Genomic DNA, 19,384 nt, shown 5'->3' with positions numbered 1-19,384 from the left:
TTCCTTAGTTTCTAGATTATCCCACACTTAAAATATTTGCACTATTGGCCATTCAGCTTTTTCATATTTACACTTTAACCCCTCAAATTTTGAGTATTTACCCTTGGGCAACAAAATTTTTCTCACTTTTACAATTTAATCATTTCTTGCATTAATATGTCTTAATATACTTCCCAATGTTGCCATAACTCAAAATTTCCTTCTTGTTACTTTATTTCCTTATTTTACTATACCAAGGATATTATCTTACTTTCTTATTGTAATAATTTTCGGGATATTACACCTATAATTATGAATTTATCAAGAGAAACTATCCATTTTAATTTATTTTCAATTTAATCCCTAATCATGAGATTTACTAAAATCACTTTACAAATTAGATCAAAATTATCATCAAGCTTCATGCTCAAGAACAAACATCAATAATACTTTAAGAATATCAATGGTAATTTTTCTAAACTTTAAAAACTTCACAAATTAGTACCTAAACTAACTAGATATCAATACAACGATCACAAAAACATAAAAAAAAAAAAAAAAAAAAACGGGTAAGAAATAGCTTACATACAAAGACTTAAACCCAAAGCAAAACTTGGAGTTCCCCAACAATGGCATTCGACGAAACAAAGAAAAAGATGAAAAAGATGATAGATTTTCATCTTTTGTTTTATTTAGTTTATTAGCTAATTCCTAAAATAAACTTTAAAATAATAACAATTTCAAAAATAACCAAGTCAACACCAACCACTATAACTAAAATAGTCCATTTACTAAAATATTTCATCCCTTCATTATTATTTATCAATCCAATTTCTTTTATCTATTAGAAACTAACATTTAACTTTTTACGATTTAATCCTTTTTGTTTAATTAACTATCTAAATGTTAAAATTTTTTAACCAAAAATTAATACAACACGATAACTTCGTAAATATTAATGATTTAATATTTATAAATTAACACGTCAGAATTGTAATCCTGAAACCACTATTTCAGATCTCACTAAAAAATGAGCTGTTATAAGAACTCGGTTGGTAGCACGCCTAAAATCCCCTTCCCTTTATCACTCGACTGTCCAGCAGGAAAAGGAACAGATGATTGTCCACCCGCAACGGAAGCAGATGGTCGGCCCAAATACAGTTCCAACAAACTCAGCATTTCGGACTTGATCTCTCCCCATAACCAATCTTTCAAGTCCCTCAACTCCAGCTTAAGTTCCCTTTTGAACTCCATCTTTAATTCCTTCAACCCATCATTCAATTTTGAACTCCACTGTGAAACGTCCTCATGCAACTTTGCCACCGCTTGCTGCAGACAGCCCACATCCTTTTGAAGTCGAGTAGAAACGCCGTCGCGGGACATTGTAGATCATCAGCTCTAATACCTTGTTGCGTGCTGAGCTCGGGTCGAGTTTTGCTTGAGAATTACAGCACACTAACAACAAAGAAACAATATCACAAGAAAGAAAAGAAAGAAGAAGCAGACAAGAGAAGAAATAAAAATGACAATTAAGAAAAGAGATACTTGTTTATTTTCAAGCAGATATTCCACCAACACCCCATCTCTGTCTATTTAACGGAGTCTTGGTGTCGTTACAACCCAGATAATCGGAACTGCCTAAGCATTTACAGCCAGTAAGATCGGAGCCACCAAAACCATATGCTTTGACTTCCCAAAACTCACTGTATTATTCTTAAAACATAAAGAAATAACAACAACATGTCAATAGTGTAAATGAGCACATGACATCCATCTTCCTGCTTCTTCTATCGCCACTGCTGCTTCCTACTTCCTCTATCGTTATTCCCTCAGGTAACGTGGTCTTTATTCTCGTAGGCAAACCCATAGTTGGTGGTATGTATTATTGTTTTGAGATTTCGCTTATAATAACTTCTTCATAGAATTGATTTTTTTTTTTACATTTTAATATCCTGTTCCATAATAAAAGCCTTATTTGTTATATCAAGATTAAATTAGGCTGAAATTTAATACCAAACTTATAAGTAATAATAATAACAAGACAAAATTTAATATATTAAACTCTGTACACATAAGGACCGCCAGTTAATTAAACAGCAAAGATCCTCAGAAGTTTGTTTAAATTTTTTCTTCTTCCAGTACATTTCTATTTCAATTCAATTAGTTGTATGTATTAATTTCAATATAGGGTAAACAATTAAAATAGTTATTTTTGTTTGCCTCATGTAACATTTTAGTCACCTTATGTCTGAAATGTTACGTTTTAGTCACTTACGTTATAGTGTTATAACATTTTAGTCATTGAGCCGTTAATTATTGTCAACGGTGCAACGGTAAACTAATGTAGCACGTTAAATTATCATTTCAAATGAAAATTTTAGGTTAAATTCTACAATTAGTCCTTATATTTTTTTTATTTTGAGCAATTTAACTTTTTTATTCTTTTAACTTTTTTTTCCATTCTCTTCTGCTTGTCCCTCTGTTTTTCTCCCTTCTTCATTTCCTTTAACGTAGTTTTTCTTTGTTTTCCATTTGTTAAAACTAATCCACAAGCTCACCTCACTCGAAAAAAAATAAATTGTTCAAAAAATAAAAGTATAGGGACTAATTTTAACAAATGGAAAATATAGAAAAACTTTGTTAAAAGAAATAAAGAAAAAAGGAAAGTGAAAAGAACATAAAAGAAAAAAAAATTAATTGCTCAAAATGAAAAAAATATAGGGAACGATTGTACAAATTAACTTAAAATTTTTGTTTGAAATTATGATTTAACTTGTCACGTCAACTTGTCGTTACATTATTGACGACAATTAATGACTCAGTGATTAAAATGTTACAACACGATTACGTAAGTGATTAAAACGTAACATTTCAAACATAAGTGACTAAAATGTAACCTAAGGAAAATAAAAGTGACTATTTTAGTAGTTTGCTCTTCAAAATATTAAATTTATTTGTAAAATTTGTTTAAAAAATTTCTATATTTTAAAAAAATAATAAATAGCATGTATTAATTCTAAATATTGTATAAAAAAGGATCGGGTTGGGCCCAAGTTTAGTATATATAATTCGGGTCGAGTTTAGACAAAAATTTAAATCTATTTTTAGCCGGGTCGAACTCGGGCCTAAGATTTTTGTTGGGCTCAGACCGAACCCAGCCTAGCCCATGGACACTTGTAATAGGCAGTCATGCAAGTTGTTATATCATTATCGTTAAAAAATTAATGTGTTAATTGAAATTTTCATTTGACTAAAAAAGAAAGAGTTATATTAAAGAAAATGCAATTGATAATTAATACTTTTTATCCCGACCCTCGACTGACGACTCTGTTTGCATAGTTGTCAAATTACAATTACATCCATGTATTCATACTATTTATAAAGGGAAGGATATAAATTATGAGTTGAAAATTATAAGATCTAGATTAATATACTGCAAAAGATTTAGATCAAAACAACATTAACTTAAACTTTTGGACTTGATTGCAAATCTCTCTTTTCTTCAGACTATTCCGGAATAAACACTTTGCTCGCTCCCCCTCCTTTCTTTGCAGAGCCCTAAGCGTTCCCCATCTGGTTTTTTATTTTCTTTTTACGAAGGTAAACAAATTTCATGTTCAACTTTTAGTTGCAGTTGATTGATTTTATCTATTGAAATTTTTAGTTATTTTGAATAATCAGAATTTGGGAGGTCATGGCTAGATTATTATCGTCAAACGCGGTGTTGAAGGCTATCGCTACTCTCCCAGCTGCTCTTTCTAGTAGAAACGTATGTACTAGTTATTATTACTATTATTATTCATTGCTTTCATGATGTAGTGATATCAATTCATGTTAGTTTTGGTTTTAGGGTTTAGGGTTTTAGATAGTTCAGCTCTAGCCTTTTTAAATATTCGCGGAGTTCACTGCTTCAAAATGTGGTTCCTTTGCTAAATCTGTGACTGAAGTTTAGTGTTTTGATTCGATGGTGCCCCTCGTGAATTATCTTGTTTTAATTTCAAAAGGTCTTAGTTTTGTTCTTGTGTTACTAGGTAATTGGATCCTTCTACCCGAGTGGGTTGAAATACTCAACATCTGTTCCCGGTGACCCTGATACACATGAAGATTTTAGACCAACAAATAAGATTCAGAGTTCTGATGTTTCTTTGAAGGATGTTGTTGAACAGGTAGGTATGCCCTTTGATATGTTACATGTTGTATAGACAAGTTGATTGGAACTTTTGTCTCCTTTGTAGCTCAGAAATGTTCTTTATCACGTAGGCTATGGTATTATTGATTGTGATTAACTGCTATTCTAGGATGTCAAGGAAAATCCTGTGATGATTTACATGAAAGGGGTACCTGATTTTCCTCAATGTGGATTCAGTTCATTGGCAGTAAGAGTGTTGAAACACTACAGTAAGTATTAATAGAATGACATGAATATTTCACCCACTTCTTTATTCAGCTTTTGTTTGGTAATTAATCTGTCTATGGGTAAGTCTGCTTCTGCTATACATTGTTTGTGTGTCTCTCTGTGTACGAATCATATACTAATGTCTTTTTGAGTTATGCTCCTTTAGAAGAAAATTAGTACAAGTGTTAACTTATGAGCTGCACGACCAAAAGGATTTATGCCTGTTGTGTTTGCCGATTGCTCTATGCATGTTTGTTTTATCTTGGTGTAATTTTTTTGGGTTGTTATAGCTAATGCATTAGTAGCTTTGTATTCTTATCAACTTTCTGGCTGATGCAGATGTTCCTTTAAGTGCAAGAAATATTCTGGAAGATGCTGAGCTGAAAAGTGCTGTTAAAGCCTTCAGGTAAGTTGACTCTTTCTAGTATTTACTCCAAAGGCTAACCTAATTATAGTTTTGGTAAAAGAAAGTGGACATTCAAACTCTCTTTTTTAGTCTAGGGTTCTCTCTTTTTCATGGTTTGAACATGATATTCCTTTTTATTTATGTTTTCATAATAAAATAACTTGCCGAGAGCTGACACTTGTCAGTCAATGAAGCCTTTGTCCTGGGGCTTGGGTGGGCTGTCAATATTTGTTCCATCAATGTCTAATGGATCTTGTGGAAAAGTCAAGTATCTCTTTAGACCTATAGATTTCCGATGGGTTTCACTGAACAAATTGATGCTATGCCAAGATTTTCCTTTTTTTCTTAAACCTAATCTTTCTGTTGATTTTGAGAACTATTTCTTATGATGGTTCTATTCTATGACTTAGTTTGTGTTTGGTTGAAGCAGAAGGTCGTAAATATAAAAAGGAAACTATTTTATATGGTATTCGATTCACAGAAACAACTGAAATGCTTCTTTTTTTTCTTCTACATCCTCTTATTTAAACATGAGCATGTTATATGACTTCTTCTTAGGTAGATCCAAATAAGTTTTCCTATAACTGAAAAGGACACAGATATGTCACTCCGTAGTTCTACAGCTGAATAGCTACATTCAGGTGTTCTTATTAGAGGTGGTTATAATTAAAAGGTCAAATTCCACATTGAGGGTTAGGCTTACTCGCATTCAGTGTTTCAGCTTTATGCCTAATCTTTCTTTTCTAATTGATTTCTTATTTATTTTTAGCTCAGAGTAGTTACATGATGTTAGTTTTATACAGGTCAATAGATTTTATTATTGTGATGAAGTTGATAGATTTTTCACCTCAGAAATGGTTAATTAACAGCCATAGATGATTTTTTTATAATGTGCTTATTTCCGCTCATCACATTTTCTTTCTTGCAGCCATTGGCCCACATTTCCGCAGATATTTATTAAGGGAGAGTTCATTGGGGGTTCAGATATAATTCTCAACATGCACCAGGTTAAGTCTTGTTTCTTTTGTCTCCCTTTGCACAAGTTATACAGGACCATTTATCAACTATGTTACCTGAACGGTTCATTTTAATTAAGGCATTTGTGTCTGACAATTGTGTTTTAACATAGATTTAGACATGAACATGAAGAATATGATCCTCCAAATAAATGAAATAACCTTTTAAAAAATTAAACACATCTGTATAGGACACTCAACCCTTGATAACATAGCTCATAGCTGATGCATTTGATATGTACTTGTGTAGAATGGAGAACTGAAAGAAAAGCTGAAGGATATTGTAGGCAGTCCGAAGCTCGAATAAATCACTGTTGAATCTCAAGATTGTAGTAGGTTTTTGCTTTATTTGGAGTATTTTTGTTTGCCCCTTTTCTTCTCCGGAAGATGATAAAGATAAAAAGGTTCCATGTTACTAATGTATGATGACCTTGACTTGTTAAAAACTTTCAAATAATAATCATATTTGTTCTACTTTATTTATTTATTGTCTGTGTGCCATATTAAAACCTCTGCTTCGTGAAAATAGATTGTATCTGAGTTATCACTCCATTACCATTGTCAGTTTGCAATTGCATCACCCCTTAAGCTTCAAATTGGAAGTATAAACATCCAGTTTTCCTCCTAAATTCCTATTGATACAAAGTTGATTGATACCTGCAATGAATGAAATGGTAATATGATGAGGCTGCAATTGCGTTAAAACTAACCCATCTCCTGCAACAAGCAAATCAGTTGTTTACATGGATGTTATGTAACCTCTCTGGATGGAAGACGAGGTTCCTACACTTTCCAATGGTTGACGTTACACCACAAGGAATACCAACTATGTGACTGCCAAAAGTTGGGAGTTAAAAAGTATGATGGGATCATTTCTTGTTAGCAGAGGCATAAATGCTGAAGCATATATTCATTGGAAGCACATGTATGTATCTGCCAAATCCTGATGGATTCCGGGTAATTGCCCTTTCTAAAGATTTTAAAGCAGCTACAAGATTTCTCCATTTCTGCTGCATCCAGTTGTCGTGCCATAACCCGATCCCACCATGTCTCACCCAATAATTCAATACCTTAAACAAGCATCAATTTATCAATTAAAATTATGAAGCGTAATGGGGTAGGGATGAAAAAGAAATTGCGGTCCATTATGATGATTATTTGTCTTCCGTTTTTGTTTTTGAAAGTTAAAAGATTGCATTCAAGCAATGAAGTCATTTTCATGAACTTCTATTGGTTGATGATGCATAATTTCTCTAAGCTTTTTTAAAAAAAAAACATATAATATTTCACTAGCTATAAATAGAAGATCCTAAGTACAGTCATTACTCATAATGTTATGTCTCTTAAATATAAAAATTATAACACTTTATTTTTAACACAAAATTATAACTATTAAAATTATATGTTATATTTTGAGAGATCTGTCTATCCAAATGGATACTTTATCTCTCACTTGAGAACTCAAAATTTATTTACAAGATACACTCAAAAAATTTTCAGAAAATAAGGTTTTTTCCCTGTATTTAATATTATTAGATTATTCCATAAAAAATATTGTATAAGTTGTTTATAAAATTTGATATTCTTGTTACATTTCATCCGTGTTCAGTGTGTCAGAGTTAATTGTATTTTTAATATTTATGTACTTGTAGTTTTTTTTACATACCAAAATAGAGATGAGAGCAAATAGAATTATAAAGATAGTGACTCGATATCCACTTTGAAGCATTGTCCACTTTGAAGCATTGTTGTATTGATTTTTTTTTTGTGCTTTTGGAAACATAGCTAACCAACAATTCAGAGCTTAAATCGTGTAAGAATGGTTGTGTATTGAGATGGAGAAAATGATTTGCGTTCAAGCTCTTTCAAATAGGCCTTTGCGGTGTCTCATCCTATCCCAACCAACACAGTGAACTTTAAGGATTTTATTTTTCCTGATTCTTAGCGGAATAAGTTTAGATTTTGCTTGATTACCATACAGATGTTGAAAAGTTCACTCACTGCTGGAATTATACCAGATATTATTCGATTGATGTCAATTATAGGAGATGTTCCACACTATTTAACTTCCATGTTGGCACGTGTATTGTTATGCCCTTTGCTAATGACTTTGATATGCGGGAATTTACAGGATCAAATATTGCGGAGTGCAAAAAAAATGGAAGAATCTGTCTCATCAGTAGCTAGAGGTTATGTCTGATTGCATCAAGTGTGGGAAGAACTTGTCCATATAAGCCGTCTTATGTTCTGTCTTGCAACTCAGTTCCTACTGTCGGAAAGGCTAGAAAGGAAAACAAAATGAAGATAGAAGCCAAATGCCACCGGTTTCGAATATCAGTATATATCACATTAACTAATACCAAAATGGTCTCAAAAGTACAACAGACTCACTAGGCTATTACAATCTACCTCCTACATCCGAAACTCTTTTATTTTTAAGGCGAGGTAAAACAGACTAAAAGGGATTTAAGAGGGCTAATTCAAGTATACCATATACCCTAACAATCCATTTTTTTTACTACCTACTTGTAACATATTCAGTCTTCTCTCTTTTCACCGTTATTGCTCCCCGACTCTGCTATATTTAGCGTTATCCCTCAAGCCCCAGTCTTGCTGTAAGCCAATTGCAGACCTCATTCATCTCTTTAGGGATTGTGTAATGACCAATCCTGCACAAACCAGATCAAAAACTTGAACTTTATCTGGTTTTGTGAATTAACAATGAGCTCGTTACTGTTATTGTAAGAGCCTAAATAGTTACCCTTCATAATCTTTAAAAGTGAGGTTTCGAAATCCGGCTACATTCAAGGAATGGGCAGATATTTCTCCATGTTTGTAAGGGACAACATCATCACCTGCAATAAGATTATAAGAGGATCAGTTTAGTAGACAAAACAAGAAATTGGAATGTTCATTAAGTGTAGTATGAAGATACATACAAGTTCCATGGCCAAGCATAATTGGCAATGAAGCTGCGCGCCGTGCAGCTTCATGTGATACTTCTATTTTGTTCCTTAAGCACCTAGAAACGTAACACCTTTGATGAGCAAGTAAATCATTATATCATGATGATTTCTGACAAAACTAATCTTTGTGTTTGGAAAAGAAGTCCAAAACATGAAAGAGTAGGGCAGGTAAGTTTGTTAGAAAATTAATTTTGAACGATGTAGACGGTAATACCTTGAACCAGGAAGCCATCCACTTAGTCCAACAATTGCCCTTAGGTTGATGTTGTATGGATTGCCATTTCCATACCTTCCCAGAGCACAAGCAGTTGCAGAGTACAGTGCCATTGCAGCACCCATACTGAAGCCTCCAATTCCGACCTTAACTGGCGAAGGGAAATTGATAAGATAGTAAGTTTTTCATTTAATTTCTTTTGTTGAATCAAATCTTGCGAGGAGGCTATTATTTTGTAGATGATAAGGCCTTCAAAATACCATCACATGGCTCTGTTGACAACAAGTTTGCAATATGAGCGGCTGAGGCATCTAAACCCTCCCAATCATCTGGACCATTTTCTGACAGCTCACTAACATCAAACCCTGATGCAAGATATTTATATCATTATATCAGTGTCCGTTGTCAAAGCAACACACTGTTTATGTCATAAACCAGATGATGGAACCAAAAATTTTTCTTACATGCTGTGTAAGGAAATCCCCCAAGTAAAGCCACAGGACGAGTAGGAGCAGTTGGGCAAATCCATTTTATCTGAAACATAGAATCAAGAGAAATATACATAAACACACATGTGAGAATCATTTGAAATATTGGAGGAGAAGACAGTATGTATATAGAGACAATATAAGTTGAAAGTAAAATATGAAAGCACCCTTACATTTGGAAGAGGAAGACTTTCCAAGAGCTGGGACCAGCTGTAATAAAACAGGAACAAAATGAGGATTGGAAAATGCTTCATTATAATTAAGTGCAATTTATATAATTTCATATCAAGTTGTATGCTTTTTTATCTAAGATGATGTGATTAGAGGAATCAAATGAATTCAGCCAAAAAACTGCAGGTTTTCCACACTTGCTCATGCAAGGTGAAAAGGTAAATAGTAAAACCGGTTTTACTTTTACCTTGAATCTCAAGTTTATGCTTTACTGCTTTGGGATTAAAGCATAAGAATTCCAGAACCACCTATAATACTAAATTAAAAAACGAATATCCTTTGCCTAAAGGTAATTAATGTTTTGTTAATTTTGGCATGGGAAGAAATTTTAATTTGTGGTCCCTAATCTATGGGCATGGAATATGCTCTTTTTTCACATTTAAGGCTTCCCAAATTAAGCTTAAGATACGATGAGGCAAAATAAATAAATAAATAAATAAACATCTTAATAGTGGAAAAACAAACATAGCATTGATATGAGCTTCCTACATGCAAAAGTGATGAACAGCTTGGATGTTCATAATATGAACTTGAAAAGAACATACATCAGCAGCAAGTGAAAAATAAAGGAAAAAGAAGCAATACCTCGAGCCATTGTCACCAAGGCCATGAAGCCATACTATAGTTGCCTGGTGTTTCCCTTTAGGTCGAACAACATGTGTCCTTCCAAAATCAAATGTCCTTCTAGCAGTTCTACTACCTAAAAAAGGAGCATCAATGGAGGTCAACAATCGAAATGTCTGGTCCAAAGAAGACATTACTAGAAACCTTGTAAGCGAATCAAGAACATATCAGCAATTAGTGAAGTTCAACAAGTTGAAATGAGAAAGGGGGGTAAAATTATAAAGAAAAGGAACAAACCTGAGCCCATGGTATTATGTGAATGGCTCATTTTTTTTCCCTCTCAGTCTATACCTAATGGCAAAGTGAGAGAAGAGGTGATACAATGAAGAAAACCCAGAAGGGGAAATGTGTATTTATATCCAAATGGAGAGTGTGGAAATGGAATAAAAACAGGCGAATAGAGTACAACAGGTTACACAATGAGCCTAAAAATTGCCTAGAAAACACAAAGAAAAGGAGGGAGAGAGGGCATCCTTGAAAAGGAAGGGGTAAAGACAATGACAAAAGCAAAAAATCTTTTGAATAGCAGAGAGAGAATCCAAGCAGAGCACCATCATCCATCCCTTACTACAGATTTTCAACAATGAGAGAATCTATGCTTGTGGGCAGTGGCCAAAAAATAAAGCTAAACCCTCCAGCAACAACTCAACAGAATATTACTGAAAACAAGAAAAGAATAACCTAAATTTGAAAAAGATATTGTCTTTTCACAATCATTTGTTTATCATTTCTTTTGATGATTTGATTGATACCCATTAAACAAAATGCTTACAAGTTTTATAACTTTCATGCATCCTTTACATAATTTTTTTGGTATTATAGAAATATACTACTGAAATGACACTAGCAGAGTTTCATTTTGTTTTCCCTTTCTCCTGTGAAGCTCGTTTTTCTTACAGAAATATGAAGCACATATATACATGCAATAACATATTAAAATATGTACAAACTAAATCTTTTCTTTTTGGGGGATTTTTTTGTGTATATTTATAAAGTTAATCAACCTGGATTTAGCTTGTTTTTTATCCTGCATTCCTCTTTCTTACTTTCCTGCTTGCCACTTTAATTTCTGGGTGCTCAATTCCCACCATAAAAGTTCTGTTTGTTTATATTCATGGGGAACACCATAAGTACTCAGCACATAGTAAGTCCAGAACTGCACCTCTTACTTCAACTGACCATGTTACCCCTTCTACTTAAAGGTTATGTTTGAAGGGTTCACATGGTTAACTATCATAGCCAAAACCCTGAGCCAAGCCAAAAAGAAAAGAAAAAGGTTTATTTGCAGAGTTGCAGACCACCATTTTAACTGGTTTCATGTTCATTCAGTTCAGTGTCTCTGAATCCATATTATTTCATCACTTTTGTACCTATAAAATAATGCACCTTTAATGCAACATTAACAAAGAAAAATCCTCATTTGCCTTTTTTTCTTTTTCGGTAAAGAGGATGAATTACAGACACAAAGATTGAATCAACTTCGAATCCACATAAATTTTGCACTAGACCAGTAACTTGTTTGTCTTATATATGCACTCATCAGCTTAATGATATCAGTTTCAAGTTGTCATCCATCTTTGGCCTACTGCCTTCTAGCTGTAATGTCCAATAACCAAAAATTCCTTCTTCAAAAAAAAAAAAACTCTACATTTATCTGGTTGACTAAGAGGAAAAATTACAGCTGACATGGGCAAGCCATCATTGGTCACTGTGTTGAATGGAGGCATCTGATTACCTTGTAGGTCAACCTTTTTCAGTAAATTTTTTTCTTTGTTTTTCATCCTTTCTGGGAAAAACATTGGGCCGACTTTTTCATTGTCAACTCCTCCTTTACCCTACCCCATACACTCATTTTGGGCAAGAATCAACCAATAAGTATATATTTAGATATTGGGATGATACTTAATTTTTTTTTTTTTGAGTTTATATATACTTAATTGATTCTTTGCTTATTATAACTTGAAAACAACATATGCTGTTGGCACTACCCTTTAGGTATAGTCTAATTTATTACTCATATTATGTAATGCAGCAGCCAATTTGTATCAATAAAATTATATTACCTAATATTCTTAAAATGTGACGTGACTCCATTAATTTTGATTCGAGTTTTAACATCTGCAATTTTTTTTTCTTTTCGAAGAATTTGTAACTCTTTAAAACAAATATATATTACTCCAAAAAGAGGGAATAGTTGAAGCTAGCTCAAGTAAATATAAAATTAATTTTTTCTCCTAGTTCATCTAATCTGCAAAGCTGGCTCCCAAAATTGCAGTGACAATGAAATCTAAAAGGATTCTCCTGGAAAAAAAAAGGTGGTGCTGGTGAAGCATTGACTAGGACATTGTTTTGAAACCATGCAAGAGAGAATAGCTATAGGTTCCCCCATATATCTTTCATTTTCAGTGAAAAATAAACTAATCGAGTGAATGTGGGTTAAAGATGGAGGTATACATTTTATAATTTAATTGATGTATAAGAAAATAATAATAATAATGAAACAAGTGGTGATGCTTGTCTTGGTAACTGGATGGCCATTTGAATGAATTTCACATAGGGTGGAAACCAGCATTTGTTCAACATCTATAGGAAAAAAAAAATACTTGAAATCTAATATTGAAGGTTACTTAAATTTGGACGTAATGTAGGATATAGTTTTATGTTCCACATATTTATACATTATCAAAAATTGTATTATAAACATAAAAGTAACAGTACTAATCTTACACATATATTATATTATCAGGCCATTTTATTTCATTTTCGAGTATTTATATTTGGCACATATTTAAATATAAATAGTTAGATTTAATAATACATTATATATATATATATATATATATATATGAATAATGAACTCAAAGCTTGATTTCAAATAAAATATAATTATATTCATCTAATTTTAAACCATTAATTAAGCTGATGTAATGAGTTAATTGTATATAAACTCAAATGAGAAAATTATGAAAATATATTTCCATACATAGATTTTGTTAAATTATTACGATTGCGCTTTTGTTATTTTTTTTCGTTTTATATTTTAAAACCTATAAAAAAATTGCTTATGATGATATTTGAACCTATACCGTTAGCAATAATAAAATCTCAACTTTACTACTGCAATCAAAACTTTACTTTGATTTTTTTTGTACACTTTAATATTATTATGCAAATTTTGTAACTATTTAAATTTATTTTTACTTATTTTATTTAAATTTCGTGCATATTACGTATATGTTATTATTATCAATTTTAAACATATATTGTATTATTTATTGATTGTTATTTTCACATGTATACATGTATCATAGCAACACTAGAAGAAAAAGAAGATAATTTTAATATATTAGACAAGGTTCCTTTATTAATTGAAAAGCTAGATTGCAGTAAAACAAAGAAATAAAAGTAAACTGAATAAAGTGCAAGCATTAGCGCATAATATTATATAGAGATGAAGAGGAAAAAGAAAAGCTGGTTCTCTCATGCATGAACAAGACAGATAGAGGGTATAGGGGTTTCCTTTTGTCTTTGCTATGCCTATAATGTGTCTGCAAATAATTTAATTAGTGAATGTAGGTTAAAGATTAATTAGTGATAAGCTCTCCAATTTCACTATTCTTCTCCCATATATCCTTACACTTCACATTTTTATGTTTTTTTTTTTAGCCACGAGGATAGCAATTTCTTTAAATATTTGAGATTGAATTGATTTAATTTATTCAATATTTTATTTTATTTAATTCTATCACGTGTCACCGTGCTATTAGTTGTCAACACCACGCCATTATATTTTAACAATATTAGTCGGGTACCTAGAAAAAAAGGTAACAAGTTAACTTATGGTTTTCAAGTTTGAGTATCACTATCCAGTTAGGTCCAAAAAAAAGTTTAAGTGCTAAATAGATATAAGTTGTCAAATTCAGGTAACTCTGTATACATTAACTCTAAAACTTATCAAAGAGGTTCACACGCTTACTTCCATGTTATTCTTTTATTTTTATTTTTATTTTTTGGTTTATTTAAGAAAAGAAAAAAAAACATGAAATGGATATTAGTCAGTTCAATTTAGGCTTGATTATGGGTCGAGCCGATGCTAAATTTTAGGCCCAACCCAAAAAATGGCCTAAAATTTTGCCCAAATTTGGGCCATATTAAAAAATGCTAAACCTGAGCTCAACCCATTTCGACCTTAATAATTTTTTTAGATTATTTTTTATATGGAAACAAATTTTAAAAATATAAAACACCAAATATGTAACAGCCCGGTCTAAACCCTAGTCGGACAGAGGTTTCGAGATCACAAATCCGAATTAGAAAAATATTTTAATATTATTTTCTGTGTCTATTATGTGTGAATTTGCTTGCGTGAAATTTTCGTGTTTTAATTTTATCGTTTAAGTGTCCGATTAAATGAAAGGATTTAATCGCATAAAATGAAAATTTAAGGGTTAAATTCAATAGGGCCGAATAACAGTTGTTCTTTTAATTTAAAGGCCTTATGTGGCAAATAGACCATTATTAAAGCTAGTGGGAGGTATTTGACAAGAATGACCTTAGCATATAAGTTAGAAATTATTATTATTAAAGGTTAATTGGTAAATGAATTATAATGTATATATTATAATAAAACAAATGAAAATGTTAGTGGATTGTTCATCCACCCATCACCGAATGTTGAAAGAAAAAGAAAGAGTTGAAGCTTTGTTATATTCGGCCTAGGTTGAGCTTGATTGAGGTAATTTTTTTAATCGGTTTTTGATATTTTTTACGTTTTTGAGATCGTTGCTTCGTGTTCTTCAAAACCCATGCTTTAATTTTTGGCATTTATGATGATTTTGTGATGTACCATTGATGATAGTTTGTGATTTTTGTTGGTTGATAGTAGAAAATAAAATATATGTGATAAATTATAATGTTTGTTTTGAATTTTGATGAATTTGATTATTTTGAGTTAAATTGTAAGAAATATTAAATTGAGGGACTAAAATGTGAAATAAATGACATGCAAGGACCTATATGAGACTAGGGAATATTCAGCCAAACTACATTGTGATTAATTTGAAATATTTTGTGTTTTGTGCAATTTGGAGTGAATTGTAAAAATGTTAAATATTTGGGGCAAAATGGTAAATCACCCATTTATGTGTTTTTGGATGAAATTAAATGAAATTATGTTTGAATGAGTTAAATTTGAATGTGTTTAGATCAAGAATTAAAGAAATCAGACTTGGATCGGGGGAAAAATAAAGTCGTCGATTAGTCGATCTGTTCCGGTTTATCGCTATCCGAGGTAAGTTTATAATCAAATAGGTGTTATAATTTCTGAATAAATATTAATTATATATGCTGAAATGAAAGTATGCAAATATATATATATATAGCTGAATGTATTTTAGTCGGAAAGTAGAAATAGACGTGAATGTGATTTATCAATATTTAGCACTAAGTGTGCGAGTATGGGATAGCTATAGTTATATGAACAGCACTAAGTGTGCAAAACTAAAATGACGAGGTTGAATAAAGGGCACTAAGCGTGCGAAATTAAAATGGAGATGTTGAATAACGAGCACTAAGTGTGCGATACCGAGAGCAATTTGGTTAGATGAGAAAGAGCACAAAAAAGTGCAACTTTATTATGGTCTGGAACAATTAGTTAGTACATGATAGATCAAGTATCAAATGGTTGAATAATGTATGATATCAAGGTAAGTTGGTTTCTTCGATTGTGAATTAAAAAAATTTATATATGAGGTAAATGAAAGTATATTAGTACATGAAGGCCTATATTCGCCAAATGGTAAATATAGGTGATATTATAATTGTGAATTATATGCATTTATATATATGAATGAGCACATTTGGTTAAGAGTGGGTATATGATTTGAAAATAAATAAATAAATAAATACGTCTTTAATTACATGTAGATCCGCCAAGTTGAAATTGATTCTTAGTTACATATTAGATAATTAAATTTTGCAAGCTCAAAAGTATATATATATATATATATATATATATATATATATATGAATATGATTGCATTATTCAGTTTTGTTATTGAATTATTAACATTATTGAATTGTCTATTTGATTATGACTTACTAAGCTATGATAGCTTATGGTGTATGTGTGTTCCTTCGGTTTTATAGATTTTGAAAGCTAGTTACGGGCTCGGGGATCGTCAGTGAAGTCAATCACACTATCGTCCGTTCATCAGTATTTATAAAAGTTAAATATAAAATCTATGGCATGTATAGGCTATACTACATTTTGAATATATATATATATATATATATATTGAATGAAGTGTGTATATATAATAAGCCATACGAAAATGGCTTGTTAATTTTGTTATGAATGGTTTCATGTTTTGATTAAATATTATGGTTGATGATATGGTTATGTTTCGTAAATGGTTGAGATGCTAATTTAATGTCTTTATATTTAGTAATTGAGATTGAATTTGGATTGTCATTTACTATGTGAAAGTTGTATATTGAGTTACTGTAATTATAGGATAGTTGAAATTGGTTATTTGCATAATGAATCTTGTTTATGGAATTGAACTTATTAAATGACCTTTGATTAATTGGGGAATAAATAATACTAATATATACATGTATATATATATATATAGGATTCGGTGTTGGTATGTTTGGTATGAAAATGTTGAATATTGTTGAATTTGACATTAGTTAAAAATAAAATTATATTCGCTAAATTTTGAAAAATTGACCATATGAATAGTAACTTTATTTGTTTGATGAACAAATATTTATATACTGATTTGATTAACAGTTTTGTGTAATTGAATAATAATATGCGAATATACTATGAAATTATATAAATGCTTATGGAATGTTTGGCCCAATGGTTATAAATGTTTGTATTTATAAGGTTGATATAGGTACATATATTAAAATATAATGATTACATGTAAAATAAGTAAATTTTAAATGTGAGTTTTATACACATAATTGGTCTTTGTTGTTTATAATAGATTTATTAGTCGAATAAGCGAAATGTGATATAACCATAGTGGTGTTTGAAATATCTTGGATAAATTTTAATTATTAATTATATGTTTACAAATATGTTCGATACATGATATGAAATGACTCGTAATAAATTGATATTATATTTTTATTTAAGATTAGGTTGTTTTAGTAGGTTGAAAATGCAGATATCTATGATTATTCAAAATTAATTTATGATTCGTTAATACCTCGTAACCCTAATCCGGTGACGGTTACGGGTTAGGGGTGTTACAAAATACACTTAAAATATTAAAATAAATATTTTTCAGTAAATTAAAAATACAAAAAAATATAAGCATGTGGTTTGGGCCAAGTCTAGGCCAAAAAACCTACATGAGGCCCCACCTGTTTAGAAAATAGGCCCTATTTTCTTTCCAAACCCATTTTCTGGAACTATATTTTTTCTCAAACTCTCTCACTTTTTAGGTGGAGTCTAGACGGTTAGCCCGACCCATGATCAAGTCTAATCCCTGTTTAATTTCTAAGGAAATAATACCTTTTAAAGCCTGAGAAAGAAAAACTAATGAAACCCAGGATCTAAAGATAAAAAATTAATTTTAAGGCATAATAAATTTAAGGCCTAATAATTTATTAGGCCCTCCAATTTTATAAAAGAATACGTCGTTTTAGCCCATTATTTAATTTTTCATCTCTTTCGGCTATTAAATTTGTATTGTTTGTCAAATTCTCCCAAAATGAATGAAAAGAATTAGCATCTATAAACTTTGCTAATGTAGTATCCACGTGGCAATCCATAAAAAAATAAAATATTATAATATTAAAAGCAAATCAAATTACCAATTAGGTTACTTTTGACAGATTCATTTTGTTGGAACCCTTTTAAACAAATAGTAGAAATAAATATAAATTTAAAATATATTCTTAAAGCTGTGAGATATGTGTACATAATTTACAAACCATTATAATAATAATATACCTATTTTATATATGCATACATGTGTAAGGTAAGAGTGGAATCCAATTTCCTAGAAAGCATGCAGGCAAATTGCCATATGGAAGAACCCCTTAAAAAGGCAGATGGGGATTTTGCTTTTGAATATTTTGACACGTTCCTTGTGATGTTTGTATATTCCTTCTTAATGGTCTCTTTCCCAAATCCGATGCACAATATTGCCTTTTCACCTTTGCTAAAAATAATAATAGCAATTAGCAATTGGGGGATGAAATGAACGTTCAGAATGCAGCATGGGGAGAATCTATGTTTTAACATATATTCCACCTTATTTGCTTATGCTTTTCCATTACTACACTACCTTTATATTTAACTCAATTTTTCTTTCCTTTTCTATACCAATTTCTATTTATCAACTCAAATAAATATACATGAATCATATCCACGTGTTTGAAAAGGAGGGAAAGGAAACAAAAAATTTATGCTTATTTTCTGATTTTTTTTCCAAATAAATTTTGAAAGTATAAAATTGATGCTCTATTTGTTTAATTTTAAATTTTTTATAATTTATTTAATTAAACAAGATTAATTGGTCGAATGAAAAATCAATCGATTAACCAGTTTTGTTAAAAAACATTGGTGTGCTTGTTTTATTATTTTTTTTAAAGAAATTCTAATTTTGGAAGATAATCTTTTTCATATGTTTAATTTTATCCAAAATTTTGATTTTGATTAAAAATCAAGAAGATTACTTTTATATCATGATTTGAATAATAAAAAATTAGATGTTAGACATTTTATTTTAACGAGATAAGATAAGTGATCAATATATGATTTAAAAATATCCATTTCAATATAAATGTTTAATAATATGTTAATTTTCATAATTCTCATTATATTGCCACCAAAAATAATCATGGGAGAATAAAAATTATTTAAAGAATAAAATAGAGGAAATTGTTTTGGTTAGATGAGTCAAAAAGAAGTGATAGGAGATAAAGAGATGAGTCAATAAAAGTTAAAATATGTCTGTTGCTGTAGTTTTTTAAAATGTACCTTAGACATGATAACTACCTAGGATAGTGCCTCATCACTTTCTTCAGACCACTGCATTAG

At 30.9% G+C, this 19,384-nt stretch overlaps 2 protein-coding genes and 1 long non-coding RNA gene across 5 annotated transcripts; 2 read left to right on the top strand and 1 right to left on the bottom strand.

Annotated features, from left to right (window-relative positions):
- Positions 1 to 3,415: 3,415 nt before the first annotated feature.
- Positions 3,416 to 6,280, top strand: LOC105778191 (monothiol glutaredoxin-S15, mitochondrial). 2 transcript variants are annotated; one of them, XM_012601843.2, is made up of 7 exons: positions 3,416 to 3,579; positions 3,661 to 3,748; positions 4,011 to 4,145; positions 4,278 to 4,377; positions 4,715 to 4,781; positions 5,710 to 5,788; positions 6,048 to 6,280. In XM_012601843.2, exons 2-7 carry the CDS (start codon positions 3,674 to 3,676, stop codon positions 6,102 to 6,104), a joined length of 513 nt encoding a protein of 170 aa, XP_012457297.1. In that variant the 5' UTR covers positions 3,416 to 3,579; positions 3,661 to 3,673; the 3' UTR covers positions 6,105 to 6,280. The 2 variants fall into 2 exon arrangements, with proteins under 2 accessions (XP_012457297.1, XP_052477669.1); XM_052621709.1 differs by having other exon boundaries at positions 3,473 to 3,579; positions 3,644 to 3,748.
- A 1,842-nt stretch (positions 6,281 to 8,122) lies between these two features.
- On the bottom strand, positions 8,123 to 10,744 carry LOC105778577 (uncharacterized). 2 transcript variants are annotated; one of them, XM_012602298.2, is made up of 9 exons: positions 10,558 to 10,744; positions 10,282 to 10,396; positions 9,639 to 9,675; positions 9,442 to 9,511; positions 9,238 to 9,342; positions 8,978 to 9,128; positions 8,737 to 8,819; positions 8,559 to 8,652; positions 8,123 to 8,466 (listed from the first exon to the last, which is right to left on the bottom strand). In XM_012602298.2, the coding sequence occupies exons 1-9, from the start codon at positions 10,586 to 10,588 to the stop codon at positions 8,388 to 8,390; spliced, it is 765 nt and encodes a 254-aa protein (XP_012457752.1). In that variant the 5' UTR covers positions 10,589 to 10,744; the 3' UTR covers positions 8,123 to 8,387. The 2 variants fall into 2 exon arrangements, with proteins under 2 accessions (XP_012457752.1, XP_052477827.1); XM_052621867.1 differs by having other exon boundaries at positions 10,282 to 10,464; positions 10,558 to 10,669.
- Positions 10,745 to 14,977: 4,233 nt separating this feature from the next.
- On the top strand, positions 14,978 to 16,615 carry LOC105777891 (uncharacterized). Its single transcript, XR_008189813.1, has 3 exons — positions 14,978 to 15,055; positions 15,525 to 15,610; positions 16,468 to 16,615. It is a non-coding gene; the product is annotated as an uncharacterized LOC105777891 (long non-coding RNA).
- The last annotated feature ends 2,769 nt before the right edge of the window (positions 16,616 to 19,384 follow it).

This window comes from Gossypium raimondii, chromosome 10 (genome assembly GCF_025698545.1).
Source record: "Gossypium raimondii isolate GPD5lz chromosome 10, ASM2569854v1, whole genome shotgun sequence".
In the NCBI taxonomy this organism is placed as follows: domain Eukaryota; kingdom Viridiplantae; phylum Streptophyta; class Magnoliopsida; order Malvales; family Malvaceae; genus Gossypium; species Gossypium raimondii.
Note: the sequence above shows the minus strand (reverse complement) of the source record. Positions and strands in the feature narration are given on the sequence as shown.

What these genes read in the sequence shown, in the direction of transcription:
- LOC105778577 (XM_052621867.1), bottom strand. Translation starts at nt 10,454, where the DNA reads ATGTCTTCTTTGGACCAGACATTTCGATTGTTGACCTCCATTGATGCT. An exon ending in AAAGTCTTCCTCTTCCAAAT is followed by an intron (nt 9,512 to 9,638) that starts GTAAGGGTGCTT and finishes TCTATGTTTCAG; the next exon opens with ATAAAATGGATTTGCCCAAC. An exon ending in ACTTTTAAAGATTATGAAGG is followed by an intron (nt 8,467 to 8,558) that starts GTAACTATTTAG and finishes TGGTTTGTGCAG; the next exon opens with GATTGGTCATTACACAATCC.
- LOC105778191 (XM_012601843.2), top strand. Translation starts at nt 3,674, where the DNA reads ATGGCTAGATTATTATCGTCAAACGCGGTGTTGAAGGCTATCGCTACT. An exon ending in TGAAGGATGTTGTTGAACAG is followed by an intron (nt 4,146 to 4,277) that starts GTAGGTATGCCC and finishes CTGCTATTCTAG; the next exon opens with GATGTCAAGGAAAATCCTGT. An exon ending in AAGAGTGTTGAAACACTACA is followed by an intron (nt 4,378 to 4,714) that starts GTAAGTATTAAT and finishes TGGCTGATGCAG; the next exon opens with ATGTTCCTTTAAGTGCAAGA.